General features: G+C 44.3%; 1 protein-coding gene across 2 annotated transcripts; it reads right to left on the minus strand.

The window, feature by feature from the left end:
• Positions 1-26,427, minus strand: WDR91 (WD repeat domain 91). Of its 2 annotated transcripts, none has more exons than XM_088459241.1 (16): positions 26,223-26,427; positions 24,849-24,985; positions 23,556-23,735; positions 22,135-22,342; positions 19,542-19,624; positions 18,735-18,850; positions 18,438-18,624; positions 16,934-17,083; positions 14,485-14,672; positions 12,685-12,835; positions 6,814-6,908; positions 5,547-5,715; positions 3,765-3,873; positions 3,424-3,536; positions 3,132-3,329; positions 1-1,604 (listed from the first exon to the last, which is right to left on the minus strand). In XM_088459241.1, the coding sequence occupies exons 2-16, from the start codon at positions 24,969-24,971 to the stop codon at positions 1,440-1,442; spliced, it is 2,235 nt and encodes a 744-aa protein (XP_088315367.1). In that variant the 5' UTR covers positions 24,972-24,985; positions 26,223-26,427; the 3' UTR covers positions 1-1,439. The 2 variants fall into 2 exon arrangements, with proteins under 2 accessions (XP_088315367.1, XP_088315368.1); XM_088459242.1 differs by lacking the exon at positions 26,223-26,427 and adding an exon at positions 26,089-26,188.
• Between the last annotated feature and the right edge of the window lie 1,113 nt (positions 26,428-27,540).

Raw genomic sequence — 27,540 nt, forward strand, 5'->3', positions numbered from 1 at the left:
TTGTAATAAATGCCATTTTATTTTTCTTTTGTCGAATCCAAATATTTTTTTGCATTGGCCACAGAGCGGCCATGTTTATTGTTCGTGTATATATATATATTACAATCTGAGCAAAAGAAGAAGACACAGATGATGGAGGTGGCCGTCTATTCATAGGGCCCGGGAGAGAAATGGAGGAGACGTTAATATAAAACAATCACGCAGAGCACGCTGCAGCTTTAGAACGAAAATATACATCCCAAGGAACAAACACACACGGAGAAAGTGAAGGACATTCGGGGAGATTAATAACAGCTGTTGCACAGGTAACAGGGTATACAAAGGTAGGTGTAACTCATAGCAACCAGTGAGAGGTTGGGTCTCTATTTTTAAAACAGTAAAAAAAAAAAAAAAATGAATATATATACAATGTGACCGGTTGCTACAGGATACAGCACCATTTAATTTTTTATACAGTACCTGTGAACCAGTTCTCATAGATGTCCCCAAGTTGCAGCAGTAACATTTAACACAGAGATGGGTTTTACGAGATGAAAAACAACAGGCTTGAATCTGTCTGGCAAATAAAAATAAAATATAAAGCCTTGGTATATATCGCAGGGGTATAAAACTCCCATACACGGCCATTCTACCCTTATAACATACCCCAAGGGACTGCGAACAAACTACCTGCATGCTCAATGTGCAATAAAGTATAGCAGATATAGAATATTTATTTAAAGTTGTGTTTTGTGACCTAAATCCACCTGTTACTTTTGTGCTGTTTATACTTAAGGAATGGAACCCAACCAATTATGTCGCATGTGTTTCAAGATGGAACGTGTAACAGTCAGTGAATGTAAAAACACTCCTATACACAGGGATCGCCTCATACATGCAACTTGTTATTGGGTGCAGCCACTGAACGGAGGTCTCCATTTCGTGGACGTACCCCCAGAATTCATGATTATGCACTATTTATCCGCCTGGACCCAGGTACCATCACAGAGGCATCTGTTCCAGCGGCATGATTGTTTTCTAGTGAGTGTTCTCCTCAGGAACATTGGTTCAGGTGACAAAATGGCCGCCTCCTGTGTGTAAAAGCAACAGGTTCACATTAACACGAGACCCACCTTAGATAAAAGCTCCAATCTGGGTTTTTCTTTTTATATAAATAAGACACTGTGTGAACCAATATTCTTAATCTCACAGCGGGAAAAACTACATGTGAGATTTTAGCAACATTAATACTGTTTAAGTCCCATCCTTGCTAGAAAGTGCTGCGGTCTGGTCTTTCCCTCTGAGTTACTGGAGGAACTTTACACAAACATCCTGTTGATTTATGTGCGTAGAAAGGTACTAAACGTAAATGCTCAACAGGTATTTCCGCTGTTTAGGAGTCATGGTTATTCTAGATCCATAAAATCTGTCGCTGTAGATAAAAAATATGAGATGCTAAGTCAGGGCTTCTGGGCCAAAAGGGTGGTGAGTCTGATTTTCCCATCCATCGAGGCTGTTAAACAGGTCCCGCATTCCACCGCCGTGCTCCAATCAACTGTGACAACAGGGGCCCGGTGCCCGCCCAAAGAGAGAGAGTGCTCCAACGTTCTGCCATCGCTGTTCAGCTGCAGAGGAAGGGGGAAAAAAAAGTGTAATTGCTAATTTACTATTAAAATTATGTACAATTTACTTTCACCGACACGATCGTTTAACAGCTATTGCACAGCGCAACTTGTAACCTTTCCTCAGACCACCAAGTACAAGATCATCCAATCAAAGAAGCACCTTGCAGACCTGTATAATGTAACATGTAAGCTCACAAACCATTACAGAACAAAGCGACGATCTGGTATTTTTTCAGGAGGAAATTGCAAACATTTACATTAAGTGGGTCCTAGCACGGTAGTACATTGGACTTTACAGCAGTGATTTTTTTTTTTTTTTTTTTTTTCATTTTTGTACATCATGCACATATCCTGGTGTATAAACCCACAGAACCGGGCAGACTGATTAATCGGAGACAGTTCCAATACCAGCGATTACAAAAGTGGGTGCGCACCTTTAAATGCACTTTGACAAAATGGCTGCACTAGCGCAAATAAACGAGATGTGCAGATCCATATTGTAGTGGTTCATAACTCGCTGCTGTTTTCTTCAATACACTTAAGGCGCCTGGTGCAGACCTGGACGGACATCGGGTGCATGTTGCCCCCTCATTGGGTGCATGAAATAATTTAGATATTTGAAGATATGCAGAGTAAAACACCCCCTGCAGTTTGTCCGTCCCTTTTCATCAGGCCCAAGGTGTCCACGCCCACTGTGATTTGGTCATTTTTAACCAATATGGAGGGGTCCCAAAAAGACAGTCAATTCTGAGCTTTCAGCTTACATCGGGATGTCTAGTCGCACATTACCAAGTCTGACTGGGCCCGGTAAATATCAAAACACATTAAACGGCCCCGTGTGGAGTTTGTATATTCTCTCTGTGCTTGCGTAGGTTCCCTCTGGGTGCTCCAGTTTCCTTGCACACTCCAAAAATATACTTGGTAGGTGAATTGGCTGCCAGCAAAATGTAACCTTTGTGCGTGTGCATCATTATGAACACGCTGCAGCATTTGGGGGCGTGGCTGGTCACCGTTCCAGGAAAAGGTCGCTTCTGTTTTCAGGGAGGGACGAGGCCAGGGTCTGAGTTGGCAGGCGCAGGTTCCTGACCTCGCGATGGTAGCTTCTTTGGTCAGGCTACGCAAAGCTTCAGCTCCTGCAGCCTGACCAAAAGGCGCAACCATCCCGAGGATGCAAAGGTACTCGACAATGCAGCAAGGAGATGTCTGACACAAGACGGACAGAATAGCAAAGCTGTTCTGCAATTCCGCCCATCTCTGAATCAGGCCCAATGTGCGAAATAACGTGAAAAACTACAGCGCGTCTTTAAAGCTCAAAATGTTTGCCGACAACACGTTCTGGAAATAAATGAATGCTTAACGCAGAGGCTTTGGAGCGGATGTCATGCTGCTTCTGTAAAATATTATTTATTGCTTTTCCTATAAATGACACGTGCAATGCTAAACATACAGGATTCAGCGCTGACAGGTCTCCCAAAACAAACAGTCGCAGGAAGGTGTAAATGTTGTACTTTGCCAGGAAGGCTTTACCTTATAAATGACTCCTCCGTTGTTCGAGCACGTCAGCATGTAGTTGCCTTCAGAGTCAAAGGCGAAAAGCCGTCCGCGGGGGAACTGCACTTGTTTGTAGCCACTATACCCGGACAGCATGAAGGGCCCGGTGGCGTCAGGCGGCAGGGAATACTCCGACACTTTCTGACCGCTCTTGTGAATGTCCCATTGAATAAACTAAGAAATAAGAATACAAGAGAAATTATAACCAGTCAGGTCCCGGTAACTGTTCCCCATCTCGGAAGACTATTGTCCAGCAGTCAGCGCTCACCTTCCCGTCCTCTCCGATGCTGTACACCGCGTTCTCATCATAGCTAAAGTCCACGGAATAGACTTCGCCCATGTGGGCCTTCCAGCTCATGGCGCACTGGTGCTGCTGCATATCTGGGGGACAGAGGGATTGTTACTATGTATCAGGCACCAATTTAAAAACATTCCTAGGCCCATGGCTGCACCCATGGCGGTCACTACTGCACTCGGGACATGAGGGGGTGGAAAGAGTCAGGAGCACAATGACCTCATCTCCACCAACGTTATCAGGTATACCGCATCAGCAGATGTGATGCTTCTAAAAGATCATTCTGAGTAAAAGGGATTAAATAGAATATTTACCGAACAGTCTAATGACCCCGTCGGCAGCCCCGGTCACCAGCAGGTTGCCATTGTGGTTGAAAGATGTGCAGTTCACAGCGATGGGCATAGGTTCCAGGGAGAACTGGAGCTGGTAGGATAGAGACATAGATAATGGTCTATGAGGGGTATTCAATATGAAACGTAAACTTTGCTGTCGAAGTTTACGTTTCATATCGGAGCTTTTACCTGGGATAAAGTATCGGGCGCGCGCCCGCTTATCCCCGTATTCAATATGAAACCTACGAAAACGGGAGCCTGCAAAGTGGGATTTGCGTTAAATTACGAAATTTTCCTTAAAAAAATTGTAGAACCCCCCTAAAGCTGTAAAAACATGGGGGTTCACTATGGGTACCCCCGTTTTAGCCAACAAATGAAAGTCGGTGATTTAAATAGCTGCGGCAGGTGCTTTTTTCCCCGACATTGAAGAAGTGATGCAGAAGAGCACTTAGGTTATTTTTTGTTTTTTTAAGTGGTCCCATCAAATTTGGGGTACATGGAAAATGGGTACTAGCATATTTTGATGTCCCTAAAGTAATGTTTTTTTAAATTCTGCAACTGTGCACCTGGCGCTATTAATCTATTCTAGAATACACCTGCCGCATATTTGCAGAATAGTCCGGAACCTATTTCCCTATTGTTAAACAATTTTTTCCACCCCAATTTTTAAATTAAATTTTTTGGTGTGTCCCTATTTTTTTTTTTTTTTTTGACAGTTATTTTTAAAATGTCATTCCCAGGGGTGCAGGCTATTTTTTTTTAAGCCTGCACCCCTAAACCCCAATTCTGCACTTTTTTTCGCCACCTATTCAGTGGTGAAAAGTTATCCCCGTTTTGTTTCAAAGACTTTTCGAACCTGCGAAAAGTCTTTGAAATTGAATACGGTGTAAAACTAAAACCTGCGATAATGACGTCGTAGGTGCGAAATTAACGCAAAAACTGAGTTTTCGCTCCCATATTAAATACCCCTATATATATTAAAAAGAGAATTGTGCACCGTGGAATATGTCAGACATTCATCATCTCCCCTTCTGGTTCATTTTATGGACTACAAGAACCTGTAGTAGCTGCACCCACATGGGACGTAACAGGCCGATGAGGAAAAGAGAAACAATACCACTCACTGCACCTGTCCAAACTTGGCGCCACGAGCAGGATGTACAGGAGGTTACAAAGAACGTGCAATCCCCAGTAAAAAATAAAAAGTGTGTAGGCAGTAAGTGATAAGAGCTTCCTACTTATTGCTATTAAATAGTCAATCATAACGTTAGTTTGTACTTTCTGTGATGCTCTCCAAGTACGGTAACTTCTCATTTATGACCCCTGTGTGGTACTGGTGGTGTTGCTCATGGCAAACGCACACTAGCTTTGGTTTTGTAATCTAGACTAGAAAAATGACAGCTAGATTGTGATTGGTCGCTATGGGCATAACTTCTTTGACCACCAAGCTTTTAATTGGCAACTAAACACCTTCACTATATTTAATACACAAACATTTCTATCTCAAATACACAAGGAGCAGAGACATAATATTGCCTGGTGGGCCGCGTGCAGCACCCGTCCAGCCTCCTGCCGACGACGCCATCTTCCGCGTGATGCCTACAGGTGTAGCAACAGCTCTGGCCGGCAGACTGAATAGTGAGGACCCGCTGCCGGAACACCGTGGGGTATGTTTTGAATGAAGGAAGGTGCGGTGCCCCCCTGCACCCGTTACAGATATTCCACTGACGCCCAAAGTTGGTATGATGGTGGATACAGCCTCACCTGTTGCTTCATCGTTTTCGTGTCCCACAGTAATAATCTTCCTGGCACATGGTTGTTTACGTTCTCCCCTAACCCGGGGATGGGCGGGTCTACGTGGCTGGCGGAGCATGGGGCAGCCGCTGAACAGACAAAGGAGGTTCCGCTGGGGTTGCAAGCAAGAGACAAAATCCTAGGGGCAGAAAGATCTCTATCATGGCAGAGAACACAGTGTAAAACAGCACCCACCCCTGTATTTCTATGTGGGGGTGGAGGATAGGTAGTGTGAGAGGGGGAGAAGTGGAATGGTAGCAGGGAATAGACGAGAGTCATATTAGTAATAGCAGATACAGATAGCAGCAATAATGGATACATCATTGTTTTATTTTGGCCGAATTGATAAATTAGGAGATTGGAGCCTACTAATTCACTGATTGGCTGCGTGCGAGCACTGGTCCAGCCCACAAAAATGGCTGCACGCACTGTGTGTAGGTGATGAGTTTACGTTAATGAGAATGGGAAACCTACATTGTCGCGGTATAACTTAGGTTGACGGAAAACCGGTTATTGGAACAGCGCTGGGGCAAATCACCCAAGTGCCCCGGAAAAGCATCACAAATTGCTTTGCTTTTGAAACCATGTGTGTAGCCGGTGCGCCCAGTGCACCCTAAGGGGCGTCACCACTATCAGGACACGCTTCTGCAAACTTAGGAGGGTGCCTACGTACGGGGGGAGTAGGACTGAAGAGACGCACTGCGCAAACTCGCAGCAGTCACAGTGTTCATTCTAGCACCCTGCACCTGTCACAACCTGTGCTGTTTCTCTTTCCTGCCTGGAGTGTCGCTCTCTGCTCTGGTGCTTCTAGCACACTCGGCTGATGCAACAAATCAGTTAGATACAGACCAGAGTGTGCTAGAAGCTCCAGAGCAGAGGGAGACACCCCAGGCAGGAAAGAGGAACAGCACGGGTTGTGACAGGTGCAGGGTGCTAGAATGAACACTAGTGACATCTGAGTCTAAGGTTTAATCACTTTAGAACATCCCTTTAATGACGACAATTAAAATAGACTGGTGCGCCTATTTCAGACTTCACAAGGAACGTACATAACTGTCGACCTAACATACCACACCCCTCTAATTAGATGTCAGGCATGTTATCATTGGACTGGACCACAACATAAACGGAGACTGTATATTCACATTTACTTTACCAAACACGTGTAACACAAAGGAAGGAGAACTTGGTGCAGTAAGTAACTTTAATAATAGGATGTGGGAAACACGGCACTTACCGGGGCATATCGTCCACTATCCCGATCTCACACAAGTTCTTCTTTGCTTCTGTATCATAAAGACGGACAGTGCCGACCTCGCTCCCCAGTAACAGCTGGACCACCGACACCATAGAAAGAATTACAGGGGTTACATGGAAGTCACAATCCACAGCCAAGAGCCGGCAACCTAAATATCTGTACCCAGTTCATGTGTACATATCCCTCAGTCATTTCGTGGAAGAAGCAATAGCCAAGAAGCTATATAACTGTATGTAGACCAAAGTGATTGGACACCATTGCGCAAGTGAAATGCGTAACACTGCACAGGAGTTCCAAATGGCCACTAATGACCAGAACACTCGGTAGGGAGGCCCATGCACGTGCAGTTCTACGGGAACAATGAATGTTTTTGTCAGGACGACAATGTCACCGGTCATGCTGCCTGGGCGACGCTGGACTGGTATACAGAGAATTCGGTAACCCGGATGGGCTGGCCGGCTCAGAGTACAGATCTTATCTCCATTGAGAACTTCTGGGACTAATTGGAGCGACGGGGGCGTTCTAGGCCGACTCGACCTTCCTCAGTGTCACAGTCGGTCACTGTACATAAGGCGGAATGGCAGAACATACCCCCTGCTGCTGCCCAGGAACTTGTGGACAGTTTGCCAAGAAGGGCGTCTGCAGTAATCACTGCACGTGGGGGTCCTACAAAGTACTGACATCAATAACCTCTCGTTGATCTATTTGCCGTCAGCGTCCAATCCCTTTTGTCTACATAGTGTAATTACATAATTGAGGTGTGAGGTATAAAGTGCCTTATGCCTCAGTGATATTGCTAACCTAGTTTCCTAGTTAACTCAAAGACTGATAATTTGTTCCAGATTACCAAACAAATTCATTCTGGATTCCACCCCACGAGAGGACATTTATGTCTATCTCCTCCCCTGTTACCTGTTAACTTCCACAACAAGTGGTACATAATATTTCTATAAAAATAAGTTACTTTGTTCATTTTTATTTCCTAACAATGCAATGAAAAATCACAATAGCCCCAAAAATGTAAAACAAAAAGTCTGGCCGCTGTTGCAGTAGGGACTTGGAGCTTGCACACAGCTAAATCACCTTATTGAAGAATGAATACAATGTGTGTATTGTACATGTTGGTAAAGAGAAGTTAATGTGAATCTGTCCGTGTGCTGGCAGCAGACTATCGGGACATGGCCCAGGCGTGTTGTAGTGACAGAAGATTACACGCCAGCAACAGGCACCTCATCAACTCTCAGTTTCCAGTCTGTTATATTTATTAAAGCTGGACTAACTTACACTCACGCAGTACAGTAGCGATCACCATAAGCATTATAAAATAAACAGTGTAACCACAACTTATGCCATTCCCAACTTAGGGCCGTATTCAATTTGGAGCGAAAAGCCGTTTTCGCATGTTTTTGGCGGAAACTTTTCGCTGATGACGACATTTTGGCCTGTTGTGATTTTACTCCGTATTCAATTTGGAAGACTTTCCAACTAGGCGGAAATTCAATGCAATGTAATAGGCGGAAAACTTTCGCTATGGATAGCAGGCGGAAAAAAGTGCAGAATTGGGGTTTTGGGGTGCAACATTGCGGGAACAACCCTGCAGCCTTCACAGTCCCCCAAAGGTAAACTGTGTCAATTTACAAAAAAAAAAAAAAAAAAAACTTAACACCCCAAAAAAAAGGACTTTGAATTTGGGGGTGTAATAAAAAAATTTGGGGGTAAAAACTAGCAAACTTGACTCTGGGGGGGTCCCCAAGTGTTTTTGTGATTGCAGGGGCTTGCGGAAGGTGGATTTTTCATGTTTTTTTCAAACTTTGGTTTAGCAACTTTAAATATGCTGACCCCCATTTTCAAGTACCCCAAATTTGCTGGGATAAGTTATTTTCAACAAAAAAAAACTCCTAAATATGATTCTGCACCACTTATTAAATAACGTTATTTAGCAGCTATTGAGCCTGTTTAAAAACACCAAATACCTTCAGCAAGCCAAATCGGGGGGTACCATAGGGAACCCCCATGTCAGAGCATCATTTGGGGGGTGTCAGGCTGATTTCCCCAAATCTGACAGTACTTTCCACCTGTTCAAGTTTCACCGGGTCCAGTTTTCACCTCCTTTCAAATTGAATACGGCGATACGCGGGCCCGCGCGCGATACTTTTCCGCCTGCAAAACGAAGTAGGCGGAAAGTCTGGGGAGGCAAAAAAAAGTATTGCGGGTCCGCTCTAATTGAATACGGGCCTTAGCCATAGTCATGTGTGGTTTTTATGCATTCTTGAATTCGGACACTGGTTCCTAGAGATATGCCCCCTTACACACCTTTGAGGCAGTTGTGCCAAAAAGCCCCTCTCAGCACGTCAGGTCCTGTGAGACCCTGATAGCATCTTTATTTGCATTTTTTTTTTTTTTTTTACAGAAAATGCGTCTAAGGGCTGTATTCAATTAATTTCGCCTCCGCGTAAAAGTTCCGCCTACCCGACTTTTCGCAACATCTCGTGTTTTGGAAGCGAAAACTTATCGTGCGTGTCCCCGCTTTTCGCCCTATTCAGTCACTAACCAGGCGAAAAACGTCAAGCGGTGAATGTAAAACAGGTGAAAAGTACTGTCAGAATAGGAGAAACCAGGCTGAACCCCCCAAAAAGATGCACTAACATTGGGGACCAATGTAGAAGTGTTCCAATAGCCCTAATAAAACTATATGGGGTACTGAAGTTGCTTAAAATCCTTGTTATTAGCGTCATTGTTAAAGTGGTGAAGAATGGCATTAAGCAGGATTTTTTGGTAAAAATAAGTAGTCCAGTCAAATTTGGGGTACTTGAAAATGGGTGCAAACATCTTCTAAAATCTCTAAAGTGAAGTTTAAAAAAAACTTGTAAACAAAAAAACGCACCTGCTGCACGCACCTGCAATCCCAAAAACACCTGACCCATCCTTGCAGACCCCTAAGAAGGCTATTTCGCTAGTTTTTATGCTTGTTCCCCCACTTTTTACTTTTTCGCCCCAAAATGAAAGTACTTTTTTGGGGTGTTATGTTTTTTTCCTGTTTTTTTTACACACAGTTGTCCTATGGGGGGCTGTCCCAAGGGTTCCGAGTGGTTTCCCACGTTTGCACCCCAAAATTAAAATTTTACAGTTTTCTCCTGCTATTCTTAGGCGAATCTTTTTCGCCATTACATTGCATCGACTTTCTGCGTAGGCGAAAACTGTCTGGAATTGAATGTGGAGATAAGTTCCGAATACGCGAAAAGCCGCGAACGGCTATACTTTTCAGTGGATAACGGCTTTTCGCTTCTAATTGAATACGGCCCTAAGTCGCAACGTAGTGTGACCAGGACGCACCAGCAGACTGTGCCGATTCATTTGATATTTGCTACTTGCATATCTGTGTGTGACAGTCTCTGAATTTGTATACAAAGTGCTTTTTTTTTTTTTTTTTTCTTTCATTCCAAGTTCCGTTGAAGGTTCACATACAGGCTCGGTTGCACACAGATATACAAATGTTGCATATGAGTCTCCTGGTGCGTCCTAGTCACATCACATTGTGACTTTTTTCAGCAAAAAAAGACGCCCGGTGATAGCAGGGTTGCATGGGATCAGGACAGAAAGTCGCACTGTGTGTCATATTGAGGCTAGATAACCTGTGTTCTACTGCAGGTCCACAATGCAGATACCTCCGATGCGCATAATCCCACACACACACACACACACACACACATGTAAATTATACTGTAGGCACGTTTTGCAAGAAAAGCTCAGTAAAGGTGTTTCTGTAGCTCTAAAATAACCTGAGGACCCTTTTTGTTTGTTAATCTAATTCCGTTATTAGGAGTATTTGCACACGGACATTCCATCAGATTAATGGCAAAAGCAGTCTGCATAGTGTAACCGCAGAAGCCTGGGTACAAAGACACATCACAACAACACTGTAGGTCCTAGGATTATAATATCTATACCATCATTAGGTAACTTCAAACCATGTACTTGGTAACGACAGAGTAAACACACACACACTGCGGAGATCAGCAACACTCTGACTGCAGGAGAATAATTATTTCTAGAATGGAAACATTGCCTAGGGCTTTGCATAAGCAATAGCGGGTTAGATGTAATAGTGACCTGCAGACATCAGTGACTTCAATACACCTACAGTAAAAAGGCTCGACAGGGACAAAAAGGTCGACATGGATTATTATAGTCAGGTACAAAAAGTGAACAGGTTCACAAGGTCGACATTGAAATTGTCGACACAAATAAATTGTCGACACTTTTTTCTTATGGTTAGCGTTAGGCACTTAGCGGAGGGTTACTGTTAGGCTCTAGGAGGGACGGTTAGGGACTTACTGGAGGGCTAGGTACTAGGAGGGATGGTTAGAGTTCGGCACTTGCCCCTACAGTTAGAGTTAGGCACCAGAGAGGGGAGGGTTAAGGTGAAGATTAGGGTTAGAAAGCAAAAAAAACACAACATGTGTTGACCATTTTTGTGTCAACCATTTAAATGTGGACCTTTAGTACCGATCTATCTTCATCCATGTCGACCTTTTGTCCCTGTCTACTATTGACTGTCTATCTAGTCTAGACATTGTCTATCTTTTTACTATATATCTTTTATACCAAGCCCAGTGAGTTCCCGGCACACCTGGCTGATGTTTTAAAGCGGCAATCGTTTAAAGGGCAAAACCAGGCTGGTTTTTACTTTTAAACGATTGCCGCTTTAAAACACCGAGCAGACTGGGCAGAAGCCCTACGATGCCTGCAAGTCACAGGCTATGACATTTACCTCTATATGTTCATCCAGGAATAGAATGGATACCTTTCCCATAACCATTGCCACTGAACAAATAAATATAGGGCAAAAACAATTTAACGAGTTTGAGCCATTTCCTTGTATAGACTCCAAGGGAAAATTAAGTCACCCTAAAACACAGACTCCTGCTCATTTAAATTAAGTACCCCAGTACATAAACATAACCACATCCCTCTAGGTCACACAGCTGGTGATACAGGTCACTAATGTGTCTGCTTCTAGCATTGACCTTCCCAATATTTGCAGGCTTGATACATCCATGGTTGTCTTAGAAAACGAGATATCCTCTAGAAGCTGGCACAACGAAACCACGTCCTGGCTGGCACAAGCTGCTTATAAACATATTCTGCCTCTGTACATAACACTCGTTTTCTCTTCTAGACCCAAGGTTTGTGCTGGTTGAAAACCAAACTTTTTTTTTGTTGCCAAATGACGCTTTCTTGCTGCAGTCAGTAGCTGTACTGCGCTATACCCAACAGTGCTCCCTGTGAGCAGGGTTTCTGTCTTGGAAGCAGGAAGAGGACAATTACTATGTCACCGGAGCATTGTTAAAGAAATCCTGAAAACATGAGCTGTTAAGAGGCGTGTGAGGGCTGTCGTTAAAACAAACACACAGTAGTATACAAAAGGTTGACCTGTAGACACCGGTCAACAGCACGGACATGAATATCAGAACTAAAACTACGTGACCACTATTTTGTATGGATGTTTTCTTATGTTGTATCTTACATTTATTTAACAATGGATGCCGATTTTGTCTGTCTCGCAAGCCCGCTATGGGGGGTTATGTAATAGATTCCGATTTCACGGGAATTGGCAAGATTGGCACGAAGTTTCAAGCAGCAATCCGTTATAAAACTTAGAACGGATTGCCGCTTTAAATTTAGAGTCAGGTCCCAATGAAATCCCGCTGTTTAGTGAAATCAGAACCTATTCCATAATGCCCTATATGTTTGATGCAGTGTCTTGTACTTGTATTGTTTTGTAAGCATAAAAAAAAAAATTATAAAAAACCCCATAAAAAAATGTACAATTTAAAAACAGACACTCACCAGTCTGTCTCTCTTAGTTGCCCACTCAAGGGACAGGAGAGCGGACTTGGATATGGCTGAAGCCTTTGTCTGCATAATACCATCAATGGACCACACTTTTATAACCCCGTCGACATCCAGACTGGCCACCCGCCGACCCGAGCAGTCAACCCTGGAAAAAAAAAAAAGTAACAAAAAAGATGGTCACAATCTCTTGGAGACGCAAATGATTACATTACAGGGAACAGTTTTTTGTTTTGTGTATGGGAAAGTCCAGCTTAGAGAAACAGACTTTACTTCTATACGGTTTTACTAACTAAAAAGTATAACACAGAGTAAAATGAAACTGAGTTTCTGGTACATGATGGTGAACAGCGCCGCCCTAGAGGCCGCTGCCAAGTAAAGCACATCTAGTAACAAGAAACCAAAGCTTCACCAGCATTGCATGTAACATCCGCACAGGTATTTACTGAGCCAGCGAAATGAAAACCAACGATAGACTAGATTGTACAGTTTCTCGCTCTCTCTCTCTGTTATAAATATGATCTTTTAAGTTTAATATAATTATGTTTAGGCCTTTTTTTATATTGTATTTATAACTTATTTTTGGAGTTTCCTTTAGAAGCAATTAAATAAAAGCTGAAATTGATAGTAGAAATCTTAGTGTTATTTATTTGCATCTAATAAGTCAGTAAAGTCAAGCAAAAAATTACGCACATTTCATCTCCCTAATAGCTCCTCTTGGCGCGTCAGGGTCCGTGCGACTTGACCGCGCCGAGTGTCCTATTCGTTAAAAATGTGTATCTGCTAAACAACCAGGAGCGACAAAACTACACTGCTACCCTACACTGAACCTGGGGCTCTCTGTTCTTGTACGTCTGTGTGCAACGGGATGTAGCTAAAAGAACGAAAGAGAATATTGACAGAAATGTCTACAATATTAAAAATGCCAACATGCAAAGTGTCGACATTATCAGACTGTCGACAGATTGAACGTCGACAAGGTTTGGCTGTGGACAAGAGGGTTAGGGCAGAGTTTCCCAAACTCCGCCATTACAGACCAGGTTTTAAAGATATCCTTGCTTGAGTCCAGATATTTAAATTAAATTGACTAAAGGTACTAATTAAAGTCACCTGTGCGCAAGCATGGATAGCCTTAAACCTGGACGATAATGGCAGAGTTTGGGAACCGCTGGGTTAGAGTTAGGCTGAAGGGGGAGGTTAGGGTTAGGCTGTGGTGGTGGGCAGGGTCATTTAAGGCACTAGAGGTACGGTTAGGGGTAGCGGTTAAGATTAGGGGAGAAATACTCACTGGAACGCTGCAGCATCAGAGGTCTGACCCGGAAGTCACAGTCAAATGACCGCTGGAATCCAGAAGCCGTGCTGGATTCGCCGCAGCAGTCTGGAGTAGGAAAATCACTGCTAGGCCACCAGGGACGATATGTCGACATTCTAACAAGTCCACATTTCATCACTGTCTACATACTGAATGTAGACATAACATACCCAACCCATAGTGCGGCCGAGTCTCAGATCTGTGGGTTCCGATAAGAGCAGCCGCGGCTTTTCCTCGCTCCATTTTCCGCTGTGCTTCATCTGCGACTCAGTAGGTGCGTTATGCCAAATCCTGTGCGCAAAACGTCTTAGAGCCTAGCGTCTCTGGTTTACTGCGAGCGACATTGCCTGCTGCTGCGACGCAAAGACGCAACATTTTTTTTTTTTTTTAATTTAAAAATATTTGCCATGCTAGCCATCGCCATGTGCTGCAAAGACGCAGGGTATAGGAGGACACATCTGTACCAGAAGGGCTAAGACATGTACCTGCAGTGCATGATAGAGGAATGGTGTTCTCCATATTCTTCTTGGCTCAGAACTATAAACGGCTGCTCCGGCTTTTCCCCTCCTCCCACAGCGCTGCTCTTTATCAGTGCTTCCACCTGCTCGTGCTGCGTCTCAGGGCGAGTCTCGGGCTCCGTTTCGGAGCTCTCCGCCTTCTTCTCCGTGCTTGGCTGCAAGAATTAAAAACACTTCATGAGCCTGAGATGCAATTACCCATCTGCTATTTCTCTGCTGCAAAACAATACAAGATCTCCTTACACAGGGCCGGCTCTGGCCTTACACAGGGCTGCATTGTGTCTGCAGTAAGCCCATAGGATGAACAGAATAAGAGACACTGGCAGGTGACTCCTGACTGCGCTTCAAGGATTATGGACCTCATTCAGACCCGGTTGCGAGCGCAACTGGGCTGATGTTTTGGTCCTGCGCACACGCAGCAGCCGCACTGCGCGTGCGCAAGCCCCAGAGCGAGAGAGAAACTCTCTCGCTCCGGAGCTTACTACAAAAGGGGCGTTTGTCGATGTTGATTGACAGCTCGCCCCGTTTTGTAGGCGGGGCGGGGGGGTTGGCTACACAAACGGAGGCGTTCCTGCAGCAGTGATGTCAGTGGGGAGCTTCCTGCTCGATCAGAGCAGGAAGCTCCCTGGGGCTTGCGGTTGCCGAGACCCAACCTTAGGGTCACGTCGCAAGCCCCGATGGTCGCGATGTCTCGACAATCACCCTAGTCGGTCGCTAAGCTGTGGGTGGTAACCCACAGCTTAGCTAGCGACCAGGAGGCCGCACTAAAAAAAAAAAAAGCGGCCACCCTCAGAGAGAGCGATCGCTTCTTGCGACCGCCTCTGAATGAGGGCCTATGTCAGGACGCAGCTGCAGTGAGGGCTTGTGTGATGTCGCCGCTTCCGAACCACAATCATCCCACACATCAGAGAGACACACCCTGATTTGCGCAACAGGAGCAAAACCCTTAAGTCAGGGAACAATTGCACGTGTGTAGAAACACTTCTTCATGTAGGCCTTGCCTTTCATATGTGAGCCCTCATGTCGGATTGCAATATTCAGATTGGGGAGGGGGTGCAGGGCTATAGAATGTCCTAAAATAATGTGACCTGCTAAAAAGCACAAAGAAAAAAAAATGTTGTAAATAGATCTTACAAAACGATGGTTCTGCCAATCGCTTAATAGCGAGTTACGTTATAACATAGTGCAGTAAGGCGTTTTCTGCTGCAGATCATCAGCTGATGAAAGGTTTTGTGACGGCCGAGATCCCTAGAAAAATGAATTTTCTAGGAGCATATGTTCGCTACACTCTGTAACTGCCGTAAGATGTGCGAATTTATCTTGGTTTCCTACAAGCGCGACAGGACAGATGGACGGACAATGTCAGCTCTCGGTCATTCGCCGTTCCCTGCAAAAATGACTACGGGTCTATAGTGTACGGAATAAGAATACTAACAGACGGTCATTCACATGCATAGAGGGGAAAAAAAAAAAAAGAAAACAGAACACAAACTTCCCTTACAATCAGATTTGTATCGTCAATATATTCAATTCTGAGAAGTTCCTGAAACTTTTATCTATATATTTGTAAATTGTAGAAAGTAACTTTTTATATACAACCCAATACGGTATTTTAATTTTTTTTTTTTTTTAAGCTTTGCGATTTAAGCAAAACAATAGGAGACACTGAAGGGTCTAGTTACTAAGCAGTGTTATGGTGCATACACGCGGTCAGATTTTTCTTCACATCTGAACGATAACGATTTAAAAAATCGTTCATATCTGAAGGAAAATCTGACATGTCTGAACGATGCGCGTTCCCGATGGTCGGATAAGGATATCCGACATCTGATGTGTTTGCAGTCAGATTTGGACGATTCCATTCATTTTAATGCAGTCAAAAATCGTTCATAGTTCAAATCGTTGGTCAAATTGTTCATCTGACACATCTGACCGTGTGTATGCTCCTTTAGTAGACAGAGTGGAAAGTGATAAGTCTGTGATAAGCTGCCAGCCAATCAGCTCCCAACTGTCATTTTTCAAACACAGCCTGTGAGATGACAGTTGGGAGCTGATTGGCTGGTACCTCATCACTTTTCACTCTGTCTCCTAACACTGCTTAGTAACTAGACCCCTAAATCACTGCTGTCCAATGTCTTTATAGAATTCAACAGAACCCGTTTAATCAGAAACTTTCTTTTTTACAATTATGTTTGTTTTGCCCTCCCAGGAAGCCTTCCATTCTGGTGTGTACAATGGGTGCTAGAGGAGGACTTGTACCCAATGGAGATTTGGGGGTTGTTCAAGACATTGAAGGCCAGGAGAGAGAACGTTTATGAAACCTGGCGCAGGGAAAGTTGGTGCTGCCCCCTGCAGTCAGAATAGGATTGGTTACTACAGCCAACAACACACTTCCTTTGCATAGGTATTTGCTCACCTGTGACTTAGAGAAAAGCTCTTTTCTCTCCTGTAGGCGGCGCTGTCTCTGTTGCCCCACGCTGGCATCGCTGACTGAGGGGACGCTGAGGATGCTCTGCACGCTCTTCGCTTCCTTGGTTGCACTTAGCACCTCTCTTGTTTTTTGTACCTAGAGAAAAGTAAATATCAGCATGTACCCGGCCGTCTGTTGTACAGTGAGGTGGGCACCCGGGATCATGACGTGGTTAATGTCAACAACACAACGATGCCGAAAAAATATACTACACCCTTGAAATAGCCGTGGGTTAGGGAGAGGGTTAGGCACTAGCCGGGGGAGGGTTTGGTTTAGGCCAGTGTTGGCTAACCTTGACACTCCAGCTGTTATGGAACTACATAACCCAGCATGCACTGCTACAGTTTTGCTATTAGGGCATGCTAAAACTGTGGCAGGGCATGCTGGGATATATAGTTCCACAACAGCTGGAGTGTCAAGGTTAGCCAACACTGGTTTAGGCTGTGGAAAGAGAGGGTTAGGATACTAACCGACAGGTGTCGGTATCCTAACTCTGTAGGAATTGTGACCACCGGCATCCCGTACCCAACCCTATAATTTTATAGAATGTATTCGATAAATCACCGGTTCTCAAACTCGGTCCTCAGGACCCCAAACAGTGCATGTTTTCCAGGTCTCCTCACAGAATCACAAGTGAAATAATTAGCTCCACCTGTGGATCTTTTAAAATGTGTCAGTGAGTGATGACTACACCTGTGCACCTGCTGGGTGACCTGGAAAAAGTGACCTGTGTGGGGTCCTGAGGACAGAGGCCCTGATTCAGAGCCGGACGCTCTGACAGAGCGCTCGCTCTGAATCAGGGCCGGGCTTTGTTTTTTTCAGAACGGCCTCCTGGCCGCTCGCATAGCTGTGGGTGACCACCCACAGCTATAGCGAGCGGCTAGGATGATGGTCGCGATGGTCTTGACCATCGGGCTTGCGACGAGACCCTTGTGGTAGGGTCTCGTTGCCGCAAGCCACAGAGTGCTTTCGGCTCAAACAGAGCCAAAAGCACTCCCACTGACATCACTAGTGATGTCAGTGGGGCCGGCCCCAGACGGTAGGCGTTCCCATGGGAACGCCTCCGTCTGGGCAGCCACGCCCCTGGCCCGCCCACCAAAGGGGGCGTGCTGTCACTCAACATCGACAGCACGCCCCCTTTGGTACGAGACCCGGAGCGACGGATTGCCAGTCGCTATCCGGGTCTCGCGCATGCGCACGACGGAGCCGCACTGGGCCACCATCGACCGGCTTGCGAGCGCATAGCGCTCGCGATCGGGTCTGAATCAGGCCCAGAGAATGAGAACCACTAAGATAAATGATAGCTAGAAGGTTTGGTAAATCTCCCCCTATGTGACAGACGGCCTATGGAAATTCTAAACAACATTTACATAAATATTTTCTTATACAGTTATCAGTACAGATTAGCACTTCGGAAGTTGCTGAGAATCACAGCGGTCAACTATTTTACCTGACTATTCCCCGGCTCCTTCTTGAGCGGAAGGCCGGCAGCAGCGCTCTGCGTTGGCGAGGACACGGTGGCCTGCGGTGTCTTTGTGGCTACTTTTTTGCTTTGCGGAAGTAAAGAATAGAGGAACCCGGGGGTCTTCTGGGACTGGACAGCTGAGCCAGGATTTCTCTGATTGGACACCATGTTACTGGAGAAGAGAAGGCGTTGAGGGGGCAGCGTCACAAATTATTCAGTGCTAGTTCAAGTGTTAATAAAGATGTATAACTGAAAGGTCCGACCCCCTCAAAGCCCACTCACAGCTCGGAATCCCCCAGCCGGTCCATGTTGCAGACGTAGTGAGGCAGCTTGTGGTGGACCATGGGCTCGTCGCTTTCCTTCCTCAACCGGTGAGCCTCCGCCTGGAGTGCAAAGAGCTGAGAAACCCCCAGAGAAAGGAGGACACGTTATATGCAAGACATGCACCTATTTACCAATAGATCACTACAGGGGGAGATGTATCAAGCCCGCTAAGGAGGAGGAAAAGGGGAGTTGTTTCCCTTAGCAACCAATCAGCTCCTAGCTATCAGTTTATAGAATGTACTAGATAAATGAAAACTAGAATCTGGTTGGTGCTAGGGGGTAACACCCCCACCTGTCCTCATTATACGGGTTCGATAAATCCCCCCTTCATTTTCCTAGCCTCTATATTCCTCTTTTGCAAAATTCAAGTAGTGATGAACATACAAAGTAAATTCTGTAATTGACCTCATCAGTAGGGAAATATTGGTGAGGTGTCTGTGGTGTGCTGGGGTTTTTTTTTGTGGGAGTTCTCCAGGCTATGGAAGATTCAGATGAAGCTTCCCTCCCAGCAGGAACAGTTTCTTTTCCCTCTTCTTCTCAACATCCCTAACGAGGCGTGGACTAAGCCGGATTACAGATTTCAGGCCTCGCGCAAATTGCGGCTCATCTATCCTCACGTAGAACTGAGAATCCCCAGCTGAGGTGAATGCTCCCATAGCTTGACTGGCTAATGACACCATGGTTAGGACTCTAAACAATTCTAGCTTATGGTAGAACACAGACCGTAAGATTGAGGCCACTTCCATCTTTCCACCAGGTACCAACCTTCTGCCTGAGGGACTCATTCTCTTCTTGCGTGCGAAAAATCCTCTGGCACTCGGCGTCAAAGTTGAGGATAGTTGGAACAGGTGCAGAAAGTTAAGGACTCAAAATATAGGAGTAAAAAATAAATAAATATTTATATTATAATATTATACAATATATACAAGGATAACACATTTAAGCCATCCCAGGTGGAAGAGCAAAGCAGGAGACACAAAGATAACTGGCTCAGTATGTTCTGTTCTGTAGAAAGTTCATTGTTGGCAGATAGTATTTATTTTAAATGTCCTCTATTGAACAACAATGTGGAGGCGGCCATTTTGTGAGACGATCCCACATTCAGGTGAATGCAGCAGATTTGCTAGGAGCTAGTGACATCACTCACGCATGAAAGTGTGATGTCAGAGTGCTGACACGAAGGACAAATAAAAAACCAAAAAATAGAATAGCTGATGGAAGAACGAAACCTCAGAATACTATAAGAAGCCTAAAGAAAAAGGCCCCTCAGTACACAACACACAGTGGGGGAGATGTAACGAGCCTTAGAGACAGAAAGTGGTGAGAGTTAAAGTACCAACCAATCAACTCCTAACTGTCAATTTTCAAACACAGCCTGTATCCTGACAGTTAGAAGCTGACTGGCTGGTACTTTATCTTTCTACAGCCCCCCCAGTAACTGCAAAACTTTTGAAACAAAAAAAAAAGTTATCAATGGGAAGGCAAAATAAAAATGTATATTATGTAACCAGTCAAAAGTTTGGACACCTTCTCATTCAATGTTTTTTGTTTGTTTATTTCAATTATTTTCAACATAGCAGTTTAATACTGAAGACATCATGTTTTATATTTTAGATTCCTCAAAGTAGCCCCCTTTTGCTTGGATGACAGCTCTGCACACTCTTGGCATTCTCTCAGTCAGCTGCATGACGTAGTCTCCTGGAATGGTTTTCCAACAGTCTTGAAGGAGTTCCCAGAGGTGCTGAGCACTTGTTGGCTGCTTTTCCTTCACTCTGCGGTCCAACTCATCCCAAACCAGCTCAATTGGGTTTAGGTCGGGTGATTGTGGAGGCCAGGTCATCTGACGCAGCACTCCATCACTTTCCTTCTTGGTCAAGTAGCCCTTACATAGCCTGGAGGTGTGTTTGGGGTCATTGTCTTGTTGAAAAACAAATGATGGTCCCAGTAAGCGCAAACCAGATGGGATGGCATGGCGCTGCAGAATGCTGTGGTAGCCATGCTGGTTAAGTGTGCCTTGAATTTTGAATAAATCACCAACAGTGTCACCTGCAAAGCACCCCCACAACATCACACCTCCTCCTCCATGCTTCACAGTGGGAACCGCACATGCAGAAACCATCCGCTCACCTTCTCTGCGTCTCACAGACACGGAGGTTGGAACCACAAATCTAAAATTTGGACTCCTCAGACCAAAGTACAGATTTCCACCGGTCTAATGTCCATTCCTTGTGTTTCTTCGCCCAAAAACGATTCTCTTCTTCTTCATCATCCTCAGTAGTGGCTTCTTCGCAGCAATACGACCATGAAGGCCTGATTCACGGTCTCCTCTGAACAGTTGATGTTGAGATTTGTCTGCTACTTTAACGCTGTGATGACTTTATGTGGTCTCTAATGTGAGGTGCTGTTAAGTAGCGGGTTCCGAGGCTGGTAACTCTAATGAACTTATCCTCTGCAGCAGGGGTAACTCTTGGTCTTCCTTTCCTGGGGCAGTCCTCGTGAGAGTCAGTTTCATCATAGCGTTTGATGGTTTTTTTCAACTGCACTTGAGGATACATTCAAAGTTCTTGAAATTTTCCATATCGACTGACCTCCATGTCTTAAAGTAATGATGGACTGCCGTTTCTCTTTACCGAGTTGAGTGGTTGGTGCCATAATATGGATTACAACAGTAGTCAAATAGTGGTGTCCACTGTGTACTAACCCTACCTCTGCACAACACAACTGATGGTCTCAAACACATTAAGAAGGCAAGTAATTCCACAGTTTGACTCTTGACAAGGCACACCTGTTACTTCAAACCCATTCCAGGAGATACCTCATGAAGATGACTGAGAGAATGCCAAGAGTGTGCAAAGCTGTCATCCAAGCAAAAGGGGGCTACTTTGAGGAATCTAAAATATAAAACATATTTTGATTTAACACTTTTTTGTTTACAACATAATTCCATATGTGTTCTTTCATAGTTTTGAGGTCTTCAGTATTAATCTAGTATGTTGAAAATAATTTAAATAAACAAAAACCATTGAATGAGAAGGTGTGTCCAAACTTTTGACTGGTACGGTATATATATATTATTATATTTCAAATCACGCTGCAGTCAGTTGACGGGCATATTTGTAAAAGAGTTTCCTTTTAATTTTCATTAGTCCACTGCAATTTAGGACCAGCACACCGTTCAGAAGAGCATTTGTGTAGGATGACAAATGTAAAAGCGGACATTTCACTTCAGCAGCACTTAATGGGTTAAAGTACGTACAGCCACTTTATATGACCCTGCCGTGGTACTCGCACTCTCTCCGTGATCATATGCACATGACTCTCCCCCCCCCCTTCCTCTAAGCCCCCGCAGAAAGGATATGCATGCACTGGAAGAGGACGCTGAGGAAGTTGTGCAGAGATACCGTGAAGGTGTCAGCCCACTGGCGAGAGAAATACATGGAGAAGGTCGGGTTGGCATCCGGGGTGGGCAGAAAAGGTAGAGCGAACCATTCCTTCCATTCGGCCTGGTTCTGCAGCTCCGGGGCTTGCTTCTGGAAGAAGTCTTGCGCCTTGTCTGTCCGGTTGCTCTGCAACGGCAAAGAGAACGCTACAGCCATTTTCTGGAATGAGACCGAAATCTCAGCAACCGCAAAAAACTATTGCCGCAAGTGGAAAAACCTTTTGCGGTGCTGCCGAACGTTCCGTATGTATTAAGCGGGTTTCTGTTCTCATTATTTTGTCCACGTTCAGTTAGAACGCGGACATCAGTCATTCTACATAGCAAAGGTAATCCATGTGCAAATATGCATTTATGATACGTACCAATGGACTTTGCCCATATAGGGGGAGATTTAATAAAGCTTAGAGAGAGATAACATTTTGAGAGATAAAGCACCAAGGAGCTGATTGGCTGGTACCCAAGGCTTAGTAAATGGACCCCTTTTCCTATCTCCAAGCTTTATTAAATCTCCCCTTTAGTTGTACTGTAAAACAATATTGGTAGCAGCTTTGTAACATGCGAGACTCGTGCATGCTGAAAGACCCGGCACATACTCTAATTGCAGGTTACATGATCAGTAACAAAGGCTAGCATTCAATTCTGGCTCAGAAAGGCATGAGCAGGGTGTACGAGGAGGGTGTACTAGGGGGGTTTATTGTGAATTATTTTCTAAATGAAAAAAAAAAAAATATGTTCTGTTACCATACATGTTCCTCTGCAAATTACAATACAGACACTGATTTCCCCAACATGTTCACTCTTTCAGCATAAACCAATTACACGTGACTCCTCCCACATCACAGAAATGGCTACACCTATACGAGCCACCTTTAAGCAAACAGTTGCACGCAACCTGTGGAGCTGGGCTCAGTCATCAAACTCCAGCTGCAAAAGACGCCGACAGATGACAATTGCAAATACAGACCCCCCCATAGATGAGGAAGGGCACAGCAGCCCCAGATCTTACAGCAGGTGAATAGTGAACACATGCAAGAATCCACATTTAAAAACGGTTCATGTACCAGTACTCACAACGCATCTCCCTAACTCCCTTAGAACATTTGTGTCAGGTGTAAAGTCACACTTGTCAACAATCACAGCTGGCATTAATAAACGTAGAGGGCTGGTTCTGTGTCACGCGCAAAGACGCTGTGGTTGCGAGCAGCCGGGAAGCCTGTTTTATTACTTTTTGCTAATGCATAAAGTTGTGTCTGCGCACACGCTGTATGCGCCCGTGAAGAGATTTATGTGCAAAGCGGAATCAGCCCCATAGAGTGAAAGGTCCAATGAAAGATACATACTTGCATTGTGCAGACTAGATAATATCGGAACAGACTGGTCTTCAGCTTCCTGACTGTTGGGCGATACACATCTTCCAACCTACTGAAAAGACTCCGCTCCAAATAACCCCAGTAATCCAAGAGCCCGTTCAGGTCATAGCTCTGGATAAACTGCAGCAACTGGTCAACAATCCTGTCCACCTGAATAAGAAAACAGACAATGGTTTTAATCAATTAGGTTAATCAGAAAGCTATAGGCACAAATGCACAACTCTTCTCTTTTATCACTAGGGCGAAACGCGTCAGTTTGGACAAGACAAGTTTAACTGTTCCTTGACATCTATTATCCCCACAAGACTAGAGCGATATCTACTTGGTTTGGCAACATTTATTTAGGAAAATCTTTGTATTTCATTTTTTTTTTAATTATTATTTATTTTATAGACCAATATAGTTAGACCTTTGAACTGGATAAACAATATAGGGGGCTGGTCGTTAATGTTTTTCATGTATGTATTCTATGGTGTTACACACGATAGGTACCATTATAATATCACGTGGCACGCAGTTACCGTACCATCACTAAGATTATAACTTAATACCACTAATAACTACAACATGTACTGGCACCGCAGCCTCTGTACTAAGCCTTGAAGAGAGATAAAGTACCAACCAATCAGCTCCTGTCACTTTATAGGCGGTGTTTGAAAAATGACAGTTAGAAGCTGATTGACTGATACTTTATCCTTATCCATTTTATATCTCTCCAACCAATCAGATTCTACTTATCATTGACCTAGCACCTTCTAGAAGAGAATAGCCAGAATCTGATTGGTTGCAACGGGCAACATTTCCACTTCTAAAACCCGAACTTTAGTAAATATACCTCCCAGGCTTAGTACATAGACTCATAACTATAATTGTGTAGGCATATAATTTGAGATCCATTATTAGGACCGTCAGTGTAACCTGCAAACAATATACACACTTCATACGAGCACGGGTGCATAAGTGCTATTCTTACTAGGCATCTGAACCAATGCCATGCAAAATACACATTTCATATATGTCAGTCCTGGGCTAACTGCGCTGCAACCACACAGCTTTGCGATTTTATGTGTCTAGTTTTAAACAGCTGATCAGCCAACTCTGACAGCCTCATGTAATGTAGATAAACCCGCTAACGCGTTTCATTGCAATGTTGTCTTCAATTTCTCAGAATGCTTCGAACATAAGAGAAAACCAGGACTGGAATAAAACGGATAGAGGAAGGACAGAAACAGAATAGGAAGCATGAACTTCTGTCATACTTACACGAAAGCCTTTGTCTTTATCAGCTTTAATATCAGCTTCTAAGTATTTCAAGGTGTTGGTGAATCCTCTGAAAGTAAGATACTCTCTCACCAGGTCATCTGTACGTTCCACGGCGGACGTCATCTGGATGTGTGTACCTAGGAGTCGGAAAAAAAAATCCAAAAACACAACATTGTGACATATATTATTAATATATTTCACAATAGGTTTATACAGCTTTTGTCAAGAGAATAGGATTAAATAGGACACTGATAAATTTGAAGAAAAGTTACTCTTTGAGTCACCCAAACACACTTGATATCAATGTGAAAATCTGAGTCAAGACGTGGAATTTGCACCATTCCGGTAAAACAAAAAGAAACACTAAAATCTATTTAGAATTTGCACTTGATGTGCACCACAATACGTCAACATTTAGGCTAATGGGCACCCAACGTAATTTAAGGTGCATGGCTCGGTTTGCAAAATTAAACGATGTGCAAAAGTGTAAACATAATCTTAAGGTCTAAACTCATTCAGTTTTACTTGCACCACTTTCATGAGAGTAAACTTTTCTTTCTTCTTACTGTAGCCTAAATTATGTGGGAAATTAACTATAAAAGTGGTAGGAAGTATTCTATTAAAAGGAAAGAATGAGACCTAGTTGAATTACCTCCTTCCACCATAAGGAAATCAAGCTTCCATTCGGCTTAGTAAAGTAGGGTTTTTTCTACCTGGTAAAGCCAAACGGAGACACGTGATGGTTGACTGCCATCTTGAAACCAATAAGGGACTAACTGTATTGGAAATTTTACTGGGGTCAATTCAATTAGGAGCATTGCAAAAATCGCTTATTCTGGCCGCGATGTACGGGAGATGTGCAATACCTTACACAGGATAGGCCTCATTTCTGCATCATAATACGCACACCTGTGGGGCGATAACGTAAAACGCATAATGTAGGGGCAATATAGCGTGCTGCTGTACAAACGCAGTCACAATGACACATTGCCGGAATCGCTTGTAATTGACTTGACATTTTACTAAGTATCACATCAACATGAGCTGAGCACCTCCACTAATAGCCCTGTATCACAGACAGCATGGGGAGAACATCTCTGCAAATTAAAGGTTGCCAAATGTAAAGACTATATTGGTTGTGTTTGTAAAAAAAATAATATATATATATATATATATCACACATATACCTAACAACACATGCATTGTGCACAAGAGTAAACTAGAACGACATTGCTCTTACCTTTATGATCAAACTAAAACCAAGTTCTCACTTTCACTTTGAATGCAGGTATGACAATATACGTCCACATTCAGTGACACATACACACACTGCTGGCTGCAGAGCCCCCACTCTCTCTCCCCAATAATACATACGGAGACGCTGCTGCAGTATGCCCGGGAAGCTGCCGCTGCCGTCGGCCCCTGTGATCGGTGTGTACACAGTGCGGCGGGCGGCTCAGGTCACATCACATGACAGGGAGAGGAGGAAGCGCGGCCGGGTCACGAGGGGATATGAAAGTCCCCTACACACACGGGCTGCGCTGCAGCACCGAGATAGAGCCTTCTCACATCCGCCATGTTGGAGTGAAATCGAGGCTGACTCTGTCCTGCTGATTTGCTGTTTTTACACTAAAATTGTGCTATGCAAATGGTCACACACAGAGCTTGTCATGAAGCTGTAGGTCATGTGTTATGTAGCTATAGGTCATTTCTCATGTAGCTGTATGTCATGTAGCTATAGGTAATTGTGTCATGTAGCTATAGGTCATGTGTGATCTAGCTAAATATCATGTAGCTATAGGTCATGTGTCATACAGCTGCATGTCATGTAGCTATAGATCATCTGTCATGTTGCTGTAGGTCATCTGTCAAGTCCGCCGGTCTATTGACTACATCCTGTCATGTAGCTATAGATCATTTCTCATGTAGCTGTATGTCATGTAGCTATACACAATGTAGGCAGTAGCTATAGGTCATTAGTCACTCATGCAGCTATAGGTAATTTAGGCGGTATGCAGTCGGGAAGTCCACCCGACAGCCGTCTTCCCGACTGTCATATCCCGGCAAGGGTCTAAAGACAGGCGTCGATATGCCGATGCCGGTCATTAGACATATGCCGGGAGCCCGACGCCCGGCGTCCCGATCGAAGGGGCGCCGACTGCGGATAGCCGCAGGGGGGGGAGGGTTAGGTTTAGGGTTCCCGGGGGGGATTTAGGGTTAGGCACACCCCCGGGAGGTTAGGTTTAGGCTAGGGGAGGGGGGTTAGGGTTAGGCACCCCCGGGGGGATTTAGGATTAGGCAGCAGGGAAGGGGGGGTTAGGTTTAGGCACTTAGAGGAGGGATTAGGGTTAGGTACTGGGGGGAGGTTAAGGTTAGGCACCCCTAAGGGAGGGTTAGGGGGTAGAATTAGGTTAGCTAATACTTACCTGAGGATGATCGGGATTTCCACTGCTGCCGGGATGCTGGTGTCGGGATAAATCATACCAATTCCATTTAGGCTGTTGCTATATGTCATGTATCATGTAACTATAGGTATTTCATTTGTCATGTAGATATAGGTCATTTAGGCTGTTGCTATGTGTCATGTAGCTATAGGTCATTTCATTTGTCATGTAGCTAAAGGTTATGTAGCTACAGGTCTTTTGAAAATATTCATAATAAATATGTGCATTATTCTTTAGTTGTAATATTT

Source organism: Taudactylus pleione, unplaced genomic scaffold (genome assembly GCF_031769625.1).
Source record: "Taudactylus pleione unplaced genomic scaffold, aTauple2 ptg000903l, whole genome shotgun sequence".
Classification (NCBI taxonomy): domain Eukaryota; kingdom Metazoa; phylum Chordata; class Amphibia; order Anura; family Myobatrachidae; genus Taudactylus; species Taudactylus pleione.